The sequence below is a fragment of the Opisthorchis viverrini genome (assembly GCF_000715545.1).
Source record: "Opisthorchis viverrini unplaced genomic scaffold opera_v5_233, whole genome shotgun sequence".
In the NCBI taxonomy this organism is placed as follows: Eukaryota; Metazoa; Platyhelminthes; class Trematoda; order Opisthorchiida; family Opisthorchiidae; genus Opisthorchis; species Opisthorchis viverrini.
In genome coordinates, this window is record NW_008751886.1 from 327,824 (window position 1) to 344,439 (window position 16,616).

Below are 16,616 nucleotides of genomic sequence, written 5' to 3' on the forward strand. Positions count from 1 at the left end.
GTGAGATCTATTTGCTTTTGCAACTTATCATAAGCCAGGCGCTCTGCATCTTGCGGGTTTGTGTGGAGTACTTTCCAGTATGATCGACATCGGGGGATTTTGGTCGAAAGGGACTTCAGTGGGTGGTTTTGATTAGTTCACTTCACCTCAAGTTCCTGGAAATTCACACTCACCAGGCGGGATGAAAAGTGTACTTAGCAGCAACAGATTACACGCATGTGGTCTGAACTCACATGGGTATTTCAGAGCTAGCGAACATCACTAACCGACCTAAGCCATGTATGTCTAAAGTTGATGTTCTGTATTTGTGTTGGAGGTTCTCATCTGGAGGAGTCTATCCTCACATACTCGAACTACTATATGTCGTAAGTTAGGCAAGTTGGTTGATGTACCCACACGACAGTCGACGCGGCGCGGCGCGAAATTATATGTAAATGTACAGTTCATGGCTTTAGGTAGGCTACGACAATGCCAAAGGGCCGGGAACTAGGCATGTGGACTATTAGTGACCCTAACCAAGGACATTTTTTTCAAAACCATAACCACCAGCCAGCAGTAGTTTGGATAAGGCCGTCAGAGCAGCCTATATTTTTAAAGAGCCCCTGGCCGAACATGTTCCACCCTCAACCTTGAGGAACAGGAAACTGTTACACAGACCTCTACCCGCTGACCAACCCAGTATTAGAGGCTCTTTACGTGTCACACGCACACCCCTCAGCATAGTCCATTGGATTATGAAGGTGCACAAACCTTCGCAACGTGGTGGGATCCAGTCATTCTAAGCGTACTTTTTCACACGTTACAATTCCCTGTAAGCCTTTTCACTTTTCCACATCATTCCTGTAAATCTATAGCATTTTAAATGAATAATATCATTTTATATTCAAAAAAAGTTAACAGGAATTCCTATATCGGAAACGTTGGTAAGTTATTGGATTTTCTGACCAGTGGTGGAATGCTGACGGTTAATGACAAATGGATGGGCATCCTTTCGGTACATTAGAGTGCAACTGGCCAAACAACATGCAGCTTTGGCCTAATTACATGATTTTGAACGAATACCTTGTTTAGATCTCTTTAAGACTCCAGATATGCCATAACAAGATACTCCATGCGACACTAGAAAAGTATTTTAAGTTTGTGGCCCTGGGAAAACGTACCGTATTAGAAGCGCCTAAGTAGCAAAATGTTAATAATTTGGATGTACAGGAATGGTATGTGTAACCGCGATATATGCGTTAGTGACCGGGTGTCTCGCTAAGTGTATGGCGATCTTGATAACGGAAAGACAAGCTCTATGAATCGGTGTAATTAAGCGGATGGCATATCGCTGGCATTCCCAGTTTGGTCTAGATAGCTGTGAAATGCACCGGATTTAACTACCGATAAGTAGAAAATTTTTAGTTCCGGTTGCAGATTATATTGCAAATTGGGACCATGCCGTGCTGAAAAAAAGCTTGTTGTACTCCCACAGTGAACACTGCATTGCACTCCACTTACACATGAGGGAAGTTACAAACCTCAGCGGAGGACTTTACCGCAGCTGCCTATTTAGTACTAAACATGATCTTTATCGTTTTCCGCGCGATGGGAGCTGATCACCATTTTGCTGTCTTCTACACTCTGAAATTAGAAAATAGCACTTCAGTATTTCCTAAATACTCACAAAGTAATGGGTTCCAACAACTTGCGAATGCATTACACACATTAGTTTACCGGTGCCACTACCGATGACTCCCTCTGGATGTTCTCTGCAGTGGGGAGACTATCCGTTAAAACAATCTCATCCCATGTATGGCCCACAAGATTTTAGTGCGCTAAGCAAGCGAACGATTAACGTAGATTGCAGGCTAATTTTTCGAAGCAAAGTTCAGGCTATCCTCACTAGAGGGAAAGGTAGTCAGCCCCGTTTTGTCGACAGACAATCAGGCTGTCAGCCATTTTATATGGTTGCTTCTCACGTCATGGCATTACCATCAGTTAGGAATTCGCTTCACAGAAATCTTTAGAAGTATTGGAGTAATGCAGAATACACCCTTTATTTGGCAATGTGAACAACTACCCTTGTAGTTCAGTTAAATGAGGTTCGATCGCTAAAGACCTCACACACAAAATTTGCTTCAGGCTTGTCTTTTTTAGCTTCAATTCATTATCATTCTAAGGTGCGCTATTTACTAGTTAGATTCTGCCAGTAATCTTGCAAACGCGCGTACCGTGCACGATTTGATCCAATGATGAGGCCTTTAGGCTAGAAAATATGAACAAACAACCATTCTGTCATTTCATTCAGTTTGATCATGATTAAAGTACCAGGGCAACGAGGCTGAAGGAGATTAATCACCTAACCCAAGGGGAAAATGCTTTCCATGTGGTCCGCTTTGGAATCCCAGTTGAACCATACTGATTGAGATTGTATTTTTAATTTGTTAATTTCATTGAAAACGGGGAATTAAACTTACGCTTTAGTGTTCCCCCATGCCGCCAAACGCTTAAATGTGCGCGGCAATTTCCACCACGAATTGAACTAGCATCTGTGAGATGAAACATTTCAAGCAGGCTTTTGTAATGCTACAAATCTTCGCTTTTGTCGGAATGTCGGACAATTGCAAAGTAGTTATTTGTGCTCTTAACACAAGGAAACGTTCTTTGGTGTTTCTATCCATTATCAATACCTGTGCCGTGTACTTGGACAGAGAAATATGATGACGCTTGTACCCCTCGATAATCTTTACGAAATTAAAACTGGCGAAATACTTTTATTTGAGTTTTTTGGGATCAACGGATTCCTCGTTTATATCATCGTCAACAAGGGATTCAAATTCGTTTCCCGGTAACGAAAACGTATTTTTTCGATGACTGCACTCTAACATTTCCGTGTAATTCGGTGTTCAGGTAGAACACAGGGTGGGGAAAAACACAGGGACTGCGCCTACCTAATGAGTTCCAAGAAGGGCAAAACTGGTCGTGGGCTGTCGAGTAATGTTCAGCATCCGCACGAACAGTTGATTTTACAAAGATAATATTTTGGTAATTATTCATATCTAGCTTTCAGATAGGTGATAGCTTTAGTCTCAAAGGAAGACGAAAGGGTATCACTACTTTTGAGTGCCATCAGCCTTAACTGTAATATAAACATGTCTTCGCTACTCACATCGGACCACATACATTTTTTGACATGGGAATATTTCTTTGTGCAAAAATCCCTCCGAGTTCGTTGCTTAGTCTTCTATGGACCTTGGTGATGCGCATACTGAGTGATCTCATAAAACACCGAACTGCATGAAATATTTACGTTTTTTATGTTTTTTTTACATCTTTTTCTGTGTTCTTGTTTCTCCAGGTTATTCTGCATGTACATCGATTTATCGTTCGCATGGCATTCTACCATTTAGCGGTGGTTAACATTTGTCACTGGCTTCGAGTGGTCATCAGTGAAATAGCCGAAATGCTTAAACACATAGAAGATGGCAGTTCAACTAAAAGTGACCAACTCTATCACACCTTGCTCAGTGTTCCTCTGTTTAATGACGCTGAACTAAAAGACCATGTGGTAAGTTTTCGAAAATTAATCATTTCTAAATGTCTTCCTTCTTTCCTGGTTGCACTTTCGTAGGTATGACACTGTGTGGTGGTAAAGGAGTGCGAAATTACTACAGTCGCTGGAATGTTATTTGTTCATAAGCGTCTTCGCCTCTGGGGCTGCACGCTCACTAGCTGCTTGATGCGGTGGATAGTTAAACTATTGGTGAAAAGCAAAATAGTGCAATTTCGGCGGATACTTAATGCTTAGTAGACTGGTAGGCAAATCAACATGAAAGGACTTGAAGCAAGAACTCATAGTTCCTGAAAGATTCTGAAAGCAATCATCACGGTTTCAGCTATAGCCGGGTGACATTTAGTCATTAGGACTACCAAATAATCATGATCGATTTTGGAGAGCCCTGTTCCCTGTAGATGTCATATGTTTGGGTGCATTCCGGGGAGCTTCAGTTGTTTGTAATATGACCAAGTTCAATGGTACTTGCCGGGTGGCTGGACTCTACGTCAAATTTTATTCGGTAGTGATGCTGACCGCTGCTGTCTACTCAGGGCTCTATTTCTGTTTGTCAGGCGGGTTACTCCGCCTCAACACAAGCTGATTCTCGATTCATGGATCACGTACCTGACACGTTGCTTGGTGTTTAAAGTAGTGGAATACACTCTAGGAAATTAAAGCATGGTTAATCTGTTGTATATTCAACATGTTTAACTGCCGCCTTGCAGTTCCGCGCTATGTTGCGCGTAATGTTCAAATATCGAGTATTTAAATTGCATTATGCGTAGTTTTGCATAGGACGAGGTATGAGTTGGAGTTTCACATTTAATCGAGCACACCCACTAATTGTGTACACTCGCCTTCGGTTTGTCATTTTAACGCCCAGGATTTAACCAGTCACGCTCAGATAACAATAACTGAAGCGCACTTCAGCATATGGAATGCAAAATCCTCGGGTGCAATTATAACAGCCTCGATGTTGGATCTGGTCTACCTTGGTACGCTCTTTTAAACGCTCCATCAAAACCCACTACATGCATCTTTATCAGCAATTAATAACTAAGAATAGCTTTCCTTGATTTATGATATCAGATGCTTGGGTTTGTCGCTTATTTGGGGCTATGGTTTGTGAAAACGTTCTTTTCTGATACAACATATGTTAAAAGATGTGTAGTACGAATCCACTTTGTGGGCTCAGAATGGAAGCGCATAGCAATCGACCAATAGCAAACCAATCCACAACGTGAATACTTCTTGGGTGGCGTTCACCGGGTGGATGCAGGTTAATTATTTTCTAGGAAAAGAGATTACTTCGATATTTGGAAAATTTGGTTGAAAGCACTACATGGAGCCTTGAAATCACAATAGATATACGTGGGAATGTGCACAGATGCTATTCTTTAAGGCTACTTCAGGATAAGCAGTCAGTAGGCATTTACTCCCCAAATTTATTGCAATTATATATTACAGCTATTTGAGAATCAGCACTAGCATGCGGTACCATGCTACATTCTTGGCATTTGCAGTATATGTAAGGGTAATCCCCTAGGCTGTATTTTAAATAGTATGCATGTGGCCCATGGCAGCATTTTTCTTTACAACTAGTTTCTTCTTTCTTTCCCACCTGATAGCATCATATTGAAACGCATAACACCCTACACAACATCAGTAATATTGGTGAGTTGTTTTTCCAGTGGTATGTCTCTAGCTAGAAAGTGCAAGATTATTTGGTAAATATCACAACACTAGTAAGCGTGCGCCCAAGCAGCATGAACAAGCAGTCGATTCACGCTTACGGATAACTGATTATTTTCTTCAAATGTTTGTGGAAAAGAAAGTACTGATAAGCTGAAGAAGTGAATAGAAGCCTGTAGACGGAACACAACTTTTAAATGATGTAAAGAGTTTTGGATTATCTGTGGGGCTTGGTGACACCTTTCAAAACAGTCAGGTGTGGGCTAACCCTTTGTCAGTGGACAATTGGATTATATGGGATCAGTCGTCCAAAGGTAGAGACCATAGTTTGCTCGTCATGAAGTTAAAAAAGTACAAAACTGTTCCATTATCCGTTTTTCCACTTCGCATATTTATGTATTCTGTCTATTAGGCTGTGTACGAGATAGTTTACCGAGGTCATGCGGTCAAACTTGTAATCACGATTAACCTCCTCAGCTGAAGCCTTTGGCTCTAGATTTCGACCGCAAAGCACAAATGCTTGGCGGAAAATGCCAGTATACTGCTTTTTGAAGAAGAATCTGCCACATTTCACAACCCCAGTCTGGAGGACCAAGAGATTGTCTGTCAGACCTAGAAACAACGACCGACTTGGTTTCAGAGACTGCGAATATCGTGCGGATAATCCACGGCATATTCAAATGGGTTACGGAGGCACATAAACCATCACCGCGCGGGTATTACTGAGGTACTGTTACCCAAACATTCCTAAATGCCAGCGGTCTTAATCGTGATATAACTCCATCGTTATATCAGCAAACATCATACGCCCAGTATCATATACTGAATCACGCGCACTGAGGCATAATAGATTAAAAGTTCTAAAGATGGAAAAGTTAATACCGCTACGGAAGAGAACTCTCCAGACACCAGCCACATTCCTTTGTTATTATAAAGCATATCAAAATCAGCTATGGCTCCTGGAATGGTTTAATTGCAAGGCTTAAAAGAAGGAAAAAACCTGAGAAAGCCACAGGAAATCGCGGTTTTCGAAACCTCGTATTTTGCTTTTGTTGGTTGAAACGAATTCATCCAAATTCACTCGACTGAGATAGTCTGGAAGGAATAAATGCTCTTAAAAACAGAATAATTTGATAACTTTAAGGGCAACTAGCTTAGCTAGTAGAAGCATCTCGTTTCTTCCGTAGTTATCGTAGCGAAATCCGGAATAAGCGAGTTTTCACACCGTACTGACTACTTAAACTAATATGAGACTGTACAAACAGTGATTTGTCTCGTTAGACGAGAACAGTCGTCAGTACCTGACGTAGTTTCCTCAGACAAGATAATCACTAATTTTGTGAACAACAAAAATCTCAACAGGTCGTACGACTGTATTTTGTGTATTGGGATTCATCAGCAATACGCAACCAGGAATCTTAGGAACTAGTCAAACCCATGGTTTTCAGGTTAGTGGTTACATGTCTTTCAGCGACAAGTCTTTGTACTAACGTCTCAGCAAATGAAACGGCTATGGAGCACTCCTAGATTTTTACGCACAGAATGGTTTTACTTGAGAAAAAGGTAGCGAATAGAGTTTTGAAACCAGCTTATTACGTACAAAATTTAAGTATTCTGCTCAGGTTGAGAAATATTCAGCCAGTTGCATGGACCTATAGCGATCGTGGACTTATTCATCCACGGGTCAGGTGACGTTATCTACCGTAATGATTACAAAAACCGAGCGACATATTGGTAACTACACAACATTGCTAACAGCTCTGCTATGGTATTTCTTGTGTACTGGTCCATACCAGTAATCAAATTAACGCCTACTGCAGCCCGTCGCTACCAATGACGATGTCTGGGCTACAAGTAAGCTTCCGCACAAGAAATGACACAGCACATCAGCCAATGAGGCGACGATACTTTGCCAGACTGTTAGCTCCGTCTGATCCACCTTGCTTTCAAATTCACATTCTCATGATCCTCGTTTGAACAGTCCTCTTATTGTCCTTCCGTAATTATTCTGCTGAGTTCACATTGAAGGAGGAAGCACTGGACTCGAGTTTTGCTCTTGTCAGAGCTGATCAGCACTACATGTAGTTATCAGTAGCACAGTTGGAACTCTCGACGTCCGACATGCGAGACGGGCATGTTACCACATTTCCACCAACGTAAGCTGGATGCAGCTGAATTATTAAGTCTGTGCAGGTCAAGGCTTTCACACTTGCTGTGGCGCTGCACCGTTACCAGATCTTCACCCATCTTCTGCCTCCCTAACCATGTCAAAGCAACCTGCTGGGGCTGCGTTTGGACGACTTGTATCTTCCCACTAGAACTAGTCAGGTGGGCATCAGGGCTGAGTGTATGTGGGCATGCATATCACTTCTAGCACCTTCGCAAGGTTATCTTTCTGATGGTTTCAAAAGTAAAAGGTGCCGGTCTCAATCAAGTCGCACCATGACTAACTTTAGAGTGTCATGATGCTACATTCTGGGTTTGGCTTACTGTAATGTAGGCCACAATCTATCCGGAGCAGACAATATATGGTTCAAAGGCAGTTTCCATTCGTTTATGCAAAAGCTCATCTCGACACGCTGAATACTGTGGAGTGGTAGACCTACGCCGATGTTCGAGTTAACTTTACCACAGGTATGACGAGTGGTGCGGTCTATCAACCCAATTATCGCACATATTACCATTGACTCCAATGCGCCAGGATGTAAACAGGCGACCAAATAACATAGTGACATGAAGGTACTTTTATATGTGGGGTTTGTGGCTGCGTGTGGGTTTAGATACGACCAGGGTGCCCACACCTTTGTAGGAGAAAGACTGAGGTCCTTAACCACAGCCTTGGCTCAAACCTGTGACTAAACACATTGGTGTTTTCCCTGAGACTACTCCAGCACCCCACATTTTTAGGAAAAATCGCCCTAGTTGTTCCAAATCATGCTCTTGAGTGCCTGGATAGTGTGATTGTCAGACCTCTATCCACTGGCCGACATGAAGGGAGAGACTGTGAATGTTGCACAAATATACCACAATAGAGCCTATTGGGTTATTGAGGTACGCGAAGCGTCACACGCCATCAGGTTCAGCCTCTATGAGATGGCTTCGCATGCACCGTGAGTCTCAGCCGTCCACCTGCCCTTGCATGATTTGATATTTACGAGCCACCAGCCGAGTGTGTATGAGCTTTAGAACTGTCCAGTGCTGTTCACACCCCGGTCTTATTTTCTTGGGTTCACACAAGGTAAATGGTGTTCAGTTGGTGGCATTTGTGTCACAGCGCAAGTCCCATGAGAATTTTGACATTGTGTGTGAGGGTCCGTTGGCGTCATTTGGCAAATTCTTAAATGGACTCCACCTCACCATGTGTACAACAGCAGCCAGTAGACAAAACTTGGTGATATTCAGAGGCGTAATACCGTACAAAGCCACAATTATCTCTTGTATTTCGCCATTCCGAATGCCTGTTTCTGGATGATGGTTCGACAACTTGTCCGTTTACTTATCTGTCCACTTTATTTCCGTTTCGACTTTAAAAAGCACATCACCTAGGTCCTATCTAAGAGTTCAAGGCGCGCATTACTCTGAAATTTCACTTCAGTGGACACCTGAATGATTTTGGCTGGACCGGAATAATGCACACCGGTAATGTTAATAGGTCACTGAGGACGTGTTGCACTACTCATAAGGTTGCTATAAACTATCCGACAGCCTACGACCGGTTTCGACTTTCCTGAGGCAAATCAGTTTGGCGCAGCTATTGAGTACCCGTCAAATTATCTACGTGAACCCAAATAGTACGAAAATAGCGGAGTACATTCATTTGCATACCACTTGGGTTTTGATGGGAGATTCACCTGTAACGTAGCTGAATCTCTTGTCTATGATGTTTTTAAGAAACGGGATATGCTGCACCAATCTGCCTCATGTTTCAGTTATCACGATTTTCGTGGTATCGCGATATATTGCATAGACGTAATACGCTACTCACAAGGTCGCTGAAAAGACAGTGAATGCCCACAATCGGTTTCGCCCTTCTTGAGGCATATCAGATAGGTGTAGTTCCTGAGTTTTAGTCAAGCTTATGTTCTAGTTGAACCCTTATTGCACGAAATGAATGAAATGTACTTATTTTCATACCAGTTTGGTTTTGAAGGGAGTAGTATTTTCAACCAACGCGCAATGACCATTCCTCGTAACCCAGATTGGTTTGTTATTTGAAATTGAAATAACAATGATGTCCGTTGTCAGACTGGGGTAGCGATTAAACATCAATCTGAATAGTGTGAAGTAACGACGAAAATACGACGACAAATATGACGAAAACCGTAAACGGTTAGTCAGTTACCATTCTCTTACGGTACACCAAAGTCCAAAAGATGAATCCCATGGTGACTTGCTGAACTTACGTTTCAAGTTCCTTGTCCCCATCACAATCCTGTACACCAAATATTTGCATTAACCTGTGTATTCTTAGTCATATATGACCCTCGAAAGTTGAGGAAGTTGTGACACGTTTACTGGTGCATCATGAATTTGCTCAGGAAATCATGCCATGCTCACATACCACAAATTCTTGGGGCAGTCGACCATTGCCACTTAATCCCCTTTTGAAGTAGTTTTAAGACATTTTGTCTTCTAAAGCTGCTTTGAATGTACGATGGGTAGGATGTGTGGATGACATACGAAGTTGTGAGTCAAGATTGATCGTTTCAGTGAATGAAAGCTTTATTATTTGTTCTTTTGAATTAAGTGACAGGCGCGATTCCAATGTTAACGGATCCAGCGTTCAAACCCAACCGCAATAAAACCAAAAACTGTAATTCACATATGGGGCAAACCTTGAAGCCGTTTCTTTTCCCAATGGCTATCGAGTACAGCCTTGTCACTGGTACTCTATTCTACAAGATGCTCAAACGTGTGGCGCGTTATAACGCAGACCTACTTCCACCAGTACTTACACCAAACTCCGCTTGTCAGAATCCAAGGACACCAAGCTTTTCCCTTCCGTCCACACCGCGAGATTTGCACGATATCATGCCAGCGGGAACCAGAAGTGATAACTTAAGGCCCCCCGAATACACCTGTACGAAGCACGCAAAATACCGTCAACTGCTTGGATGTATTGTCTACCTGCCTCCGGAATCTTCGGAGGAAGTGGAGCCTCACGGTAAGTGTGAAGTTTAGCAACTATGATGATTTACTTTCGAACTGACGTTGATGTCAGCGTGGTAGTAGCCGTTAGTAGGGGCATTCATTTGCACATTTATCTGAATATATTTCCAGTCTGTTGAAAGTTTTCATCCGACCAGAGATTAATGATATTACTGACCATCATCCCCAGTGACCTATTAAACTGCTGATGTCAGTCGTGAAGTTCCCCAGAATACGGCATATAACCGCACATTCCGATCACAAATGCATGCAATACTTTCGACAGAGGCTGTCGAAATGTACCTTCCAATGTGTGTTGGACAGATAAGAAACACATTTATCATTAGGAGTATAGAGCTAACTCACTTTAACTTAACCTTCGGAGGAAGCGCAAGTCCGATTTTGTTCATATACGTTACCAGATTGAGAAACGCCATAGAATTTAGTGGTGCGTCCATCGAGATTAAGTTAAAATGGACCAGTGGTGCTCTAATGACGAAATTTGTCGGGTATCACAATTTTCTAGGTCTTTTTGCCACACATGTGTGTGATGGTCTGCACGCAGTTATAGCTTTTTAAACTCAAATTGGTCACGTCTTTGCCTTATAGTTTTGGCATCTCCCTGTTTCTTAGAGCAGTTTTCAACTCATTTTATGACAAATGCTTAAGAATGCAAACCGAGCTCTTAGACACATTTAGACACATTTTGGGTACATTTTAGGGCCTTACGGATGAGAAACCTATCATCGACATTCTTGCTTCAATTCCTTAACAATCGTTTGGTTTATGTACATCGTTTTGTGCATGCTAGACAGCTGAAAACTATTTTGTCTGGAGTTGGATGTGGTCTTTTAATTGTATTAGTTCCACAGGATCAACTTGAAGGGATACATTTTTAGGTCATACTTGTTACGTAACTCTGCAGCGCGTTGCCTATACTGCGAGACCTTCCAAGAAATCTCCGGAGGGTAAACTTGCTTCACCGACAGTTAATTTAGAATAATACACTTTATATATATATATATATATGTATAATTTGGTACGCACCTGCCTCCTTATAACTCGATAATCATTTACTTCCTATATGTGATTTACTTCATTTGCGTTTAAGCAGGTGCGGAGGGCGAAAATGCGCCTCAAAGTCCTTTCAAAACCCAACCGTTTCGATCCAACAGACACCTTGCAGCAAATTATTGTCATCGATCACACACAGGCCTTTTTCTGGGACTAATGCTCTTCATTGCAAGCGTCATAGGAATCATTTCTTCGGCGACCAACAAAAGAATAACCCTGCTCAATTTTATACCGCATATATATCAATATTCAAAAATTATCATGCTCTCAGTCAGCATGGTTGCCTGTTTATTGGCTATCGTCCAGACCCACCAAATGAAGTTCCGACGAACAAAAGCGGGGGAAACATTTGAGTATAACCTGCTAGGTCTCGGCTTGGTAGGGTGTTTGACCTACCACATGTTGTTATTTGTTCCCGCCTTGGAGTGGATTGTTCACGTCGTGCTTTATCAGTCACAGGTCTCTCTCTTGGATAATAACAATGCTGGTCACGTTGGATTAAGTACACCTGGATCAGAAAAATGGGCTGCAGTTGCTATTTTGTATATTGTCAAATCCACATTGGAGATCCTACAGGCACTTTCGCAGTTCTTCTTTATTGTGGAGGCATCACGCCGCGGCCCTTGCTGTAAGAAGCAAGCACTCATCAAACCAGGGAGGTCAGCGATTGTGTTTCTGTTGATTACAAATCTCGCCCTATGGTTGATCAACACGTGCGAAATCCGTCAGGCGGAACATCAACTTCGGCTGCACAGAGAATATTATGGACTGCGAACTTGGTCCGTGATCACTTGCTGTTTTATTCCTTTAATAATATTCTTCCGCTTCCATTCCACAATCTGCCTTGCTCAAGTTTGGTCCACATTATATGAATTACGCTGATACTGATTTCATTGCTGACATTAGTTCGTATCGCATCAGTACTGCTTGTCAAGGATTCCCTCTGATTGCGTACCTTAGTATTTGCTTGACCCTCTTTATTACATCGTTTTTCAGTTTGGTACTGTACATCTTAGCAACTATATTCGGTTATAATACGCTTGAAACTTTCATCATGACTGTTCACTGAATACTTCCAGGCAGACAAACGGTGGAAAAATTGAATTCATTAGTAGCACTTTTTTTAACATTCTTGCGTATTTTATTATTCAAATCCCTTTGAGATTTTGAGGGTTTTTGGACCGTATTACCGTGTCCGTCCACACGGTCGATACTCATGTCGATATTCAGACTTAGTTCTGAGCAGGGGGAATAGAAACTTATGTAAAGATTATTTTGCACGTGTTGATGAAACTAGATGCCGAATAGTTTTCCTATTATCCTTATTTTACCCCCTTTTCTGTTGATTTGACCTGAGTGCAATTCGTGAAGAGCTTTAAATGCCAGGGCCTGGTTGACTTCTATTATTAGTGTGAAAATAAAAAATGCACGTGTTGTGAATGCGAGTATTTTTGTAAATGGATTGTTTCTGAGAGCTTTTGAACGTTATCTAACTAGATTCAAGTTAGACCAATCCAGTCGAAATGTGGATGCTTACCCGTATGCCGTAGGTAAGGACCACGACTTACAAACAAATTTAACCAACAGTCTATGTCATAAATCTTGCATCGTGTTGTGCCTTCTGAATAAACGTCTACTAGTTTTGCGGCAGCCAATCTCCAGAGGATACTTTGCTTTCATTCAACTCATACATTGATTAATTTTCGTCTATCGTAATATGTGTTTAAAATTGACAATTGGGATGCATTTTCCATAATAGTATAGTTAATGAAGTTGTCTCCAGATAAAGCAAGTAAAAGCTTTACTAAGTCAGTAAATAGCTTTTGGAACTGGCTTATTCGAGTGCGTGTTGTTGTTTGCCACATGATCCAACATCAAACGCATTATAATTATACATTAAGAAAAGATCATTGGGACAGAAAGGTAGTCGTTGCTACAAAAGAGCTTAGTAAACGATTTATTTGTAGTAGAGTTGGTTCACTCGGAGTGCACTTTCACCAGTCTTGTCGTCTGTACCTAATACCACTAAATAGAGCAGTAGATGTTTTGCGCTACGTTCTCTTGTAGCGCATTGTATTGTGATGTATTGTCTTGTATGGATTGCATTTGGGATGATGCATAAGATGGCACTTCGAAAGAAATCGACCGCATTCTTCTGAAGTTCACTCTCGATGGAATTGTTAAATGGTGACATGGGGAAACCAGCAGATTTTCTTAGTCATATTTCATACTTGGTGATGCACAACAACAGTTAGTCACTCAAGTGCTGCAGTGCTTCCAGCCACCGGCCCAAAGAAGAAGTTACATTTCACGATATGTGCCTGATAATATTAGGGATTGTCCGATTCATCATCATCAATATCTACAAGGTAGTGTGAACCTGCTTGAGTAACTTATGTCGGTTTATGTGTACGTGAGCTTACAACAAACCTTTGCATTCAGATTTGAACTAATTCAACTCTTCACTTAGATTATCCACTTTAGTTCCATGAAAACGTCAATACACATCAGAAGCCTTCTCGGGTGACCATTCTTACGGAGTCGGGCAAAAAATGACTACTCTTCACAGATGTTTATCGCTCCACTCCCTCCGCTTGTATTGCACTCCGTTTTGTTTCACCACAGGTTTGTAACGCATGCAATTTATCCATATTACTATCTTATGTGTAAGGTTTTCGATAGTTTGTTATCGGTTCTTATAATGACGCAAAAGATGCTACCAATGGTTTTAGTACGATGATGAATGTGCGATTGCACGGTGGATTACGACAGGAGTTTTTGCTACTTGCAAGATACCAACGATTGTTTCTAACTCTGCTCAAATGTCCGTATATATTACAAGTATTCGGTTTCGGGAATCTACTTTTGTGCATTGTCAGCTGTGAGTAGCATTTGAAGATATAAACCAGCAGAATGTTGCTGTTGCATTCAGTAGTAACATCTTGGTGGATTTGAATAAGTTTTAGATCAGAAGACTTTACTACGAGTCTTTTCATTGACGGAACACACCAGGTTGAAAACTCTTCGATAGCCCGCAAACGTTTTTGTTCTTCTAGGGTCTCATCACATAATTGAACCTGTTGGGTTTCCGAAAACCTCACGCTTTACCTTAAAGTGCACATCTACGCAATTGGCAAATTACACTCATTTAAAATTAAGTTGGTGTTAACTGACGATTGAACTGAACCCCGGATGAATGTTCTGTTTGTAACCCCCAAGAAGTGTGAACCGGGCTTCTAAAGAGCTCTCAGCAGCTCCGTAAGCGGTATGTTCTGCGTAGCTAATGTATTATGATAATGCGAACATTGTCATAACACGAAATGACCTTTCTGCAGGTCATCCAGCCGTAGAAAGTAACACTCATCAGGGATTCCACTGAATATCCCATCAGTGCCAACTTAACTTGAAAGATAGGATTTTTTTATTTTTCCCAGCTAAGACTATATTGGAAGGTGCCGATTTCGGTATTATCCCCACCGTATCACCCTAATATACTGTTCTATGTGAAAGTTGAGCTCAAAGGAGTCCACACAAATCGACGCCGTGACGAATGCTTATGTTTGAGCCATTGGTATCAGAATAACTGTTCTGGAAGATACTTACGTTACTGAAGATATATCCCTTCGCCCTCGAAGTCACGTGTGATAAAATTGCAGATGGTGATTTTATTGTGTAGTTATGTACATGCGGCAGAATATTCTGAATAATCAAGGTGAAACGAAGTAGCGGTTTCTTAATTATCAATGTAAGTTGGAGGACTCGTTTAAAGGTAAAGTAGGAAAACAAAAGAACAAAAATCAGATTTGGAGAGTGGTTTGATCTGCTGTGCACTCACTAGTTGTCCTCAACATCATCATCTACGTCTATGCGGACGCCATAGCAAACTCAATCTCAGAAAGGATATACAGTCCGTTAGCATGTAAAACAGATCCAGCGTTTGGGGAGGGGTTATGAAGTGTATCGAGTTAGACAGTCGTCATGTTCACCAGCCCATTCGTTTGTCCTGTTGTCCGATTCGTCTGGTTTTCCAGTGTTTCTTCTTTTCTCGTGTGTAAACTGACACGCCGTGATGGTGAGTTACCCGGTTGACGTTTTCGTCGATCAGCACGCGATTTTTCCATTTGTTTCCGACGTTCTGTTCTATTCCAATACCGCCCTGTTTTCAGTTCGCTAGCGGCATCATCATCTGTAGTCATACCGCAGCGCTCCTCTGCGACTCTTTTAGCACGCTCTTTAAGCAGGCGGTTTCTGTAAAGGAGATCAGTAGACAAGTCCATGTTTACCAGGGTTAATCGGTATTCTGCATTCTTTAACGACCTTTTTAATTCAGAAATGCTTAAGCAAGTTTTTTTCCAAAATGGTCCCGTACCATTGCGCTATAAGAATAGACTGATTTATCACATTTTGCGAAGTGGCATGGTTACTGGTGATAAAGACTGACATTTAATTCGCGCTCGTTCAACCACAATATGGATAATATTGTCCGTGCTACTCACGGCAGCTCAAAATGTCAGATTCATCTCGCATTGAGAGTATAGAGGACTAGTTATTATCACTGGCCGGACATGCGAAATTTATCTCTGCGTGTTGATCGGTAACTTTAGAGAATGCTGGTATAACCGTTTGTCTGTAAGCAGTCATTAACAACACTTCGATCTAGACAGTTTGATAAATCGTCGTTCCAGCAGTCGATGATGTAATGATCGTGTACGGACTTCAAGTGTATCCAAAGATGGCTACATTCCACTCTGTCATCGGCGTTTCAAATTGAGGCCTGCCCACTTGGTGTTTGTTAGGTACGAGTTGAGCCTCTTGACAGTGTTTAATGATGGTCACCTGGGTATTTAGAAATGGATGAGTGTTGCTGTGCATTAATAGCTCTAATTCTGTTGTATCTCTTCACCTGCCCTGACGCTACTGGGTTATAGTCAGAAGACAAGAAGACGACCTGAAAGAACTGTGTATTAACGCAATTACAAACTTCTATATATATGATTCACTTGTCACCGTATTTGACGGTCGATCCGCTGTCAACCAACCAGTGTGTCTCCCACACACCCACACTGGTCCTCGGGCGGTTGTTCCTTTGTCTCGATTGATCGTAGATGGCCGTCTGTGCGCTTGTGTACGGGATGCCTTGGCCATGGAGTGGGTGTGAACATTC

General features: G+C 41.8%; 2 protein-coding genes across 2 annotated transcripts in view; one reads left to right on the forward strand and one right to left on the reverse strand.

Annotated features, from left to right (window-relative positions):
* T265_08643 (hypothetical protein) overlaps positions 1 to 12,920 on the forward strand; it is a gene marked incomplete at both ends in the record, with an annotated part of 35,039 nt that extends 22,119 nt beyond the window's left edge. The window contains 4 exons of the mRNA XM_009174509.1: positions 3,341 to 3,550; positions 5,167 to 5,212; positions 9,978 to 10,394; positions 11,490 to 12,920. Coding sequence (XP_009172773.1) covers positions 3,341 to 3,550; positions 5,167 to 5,212; positions 9,978 to 10,394; positions 11,490 to 12,334 — 1,518 coding nt within the window. The remainder of the gene's footprint in view (positions 1 to 3,340; positions 3,551 to 5,166; positions 5,213 to 9,977; positions 10,395 to 11,489) is intronic.
* A 2,194-nt stretch (positions 12,921 to 15,114) lies between these two features.
* The window catches only part of T265_08644 (hypothetical protein), a gene marked incomplete at both ends in the record, with an annotated part of 85,522 nt that continues 84,020 nt past the window's right edge, over positions 15,115 to 16,616 (reverse strand). Inside the window, one exon of the mRNA XM_009174510.1 lies at positions 15,115 to 15,700. Coding sequence (XP_009172774.1) covers positions 15,418 to 15,700 — 283 coding nt within the window. The remainder of the gene's footprint in view (positions 15,701 to 16,616) is intronic.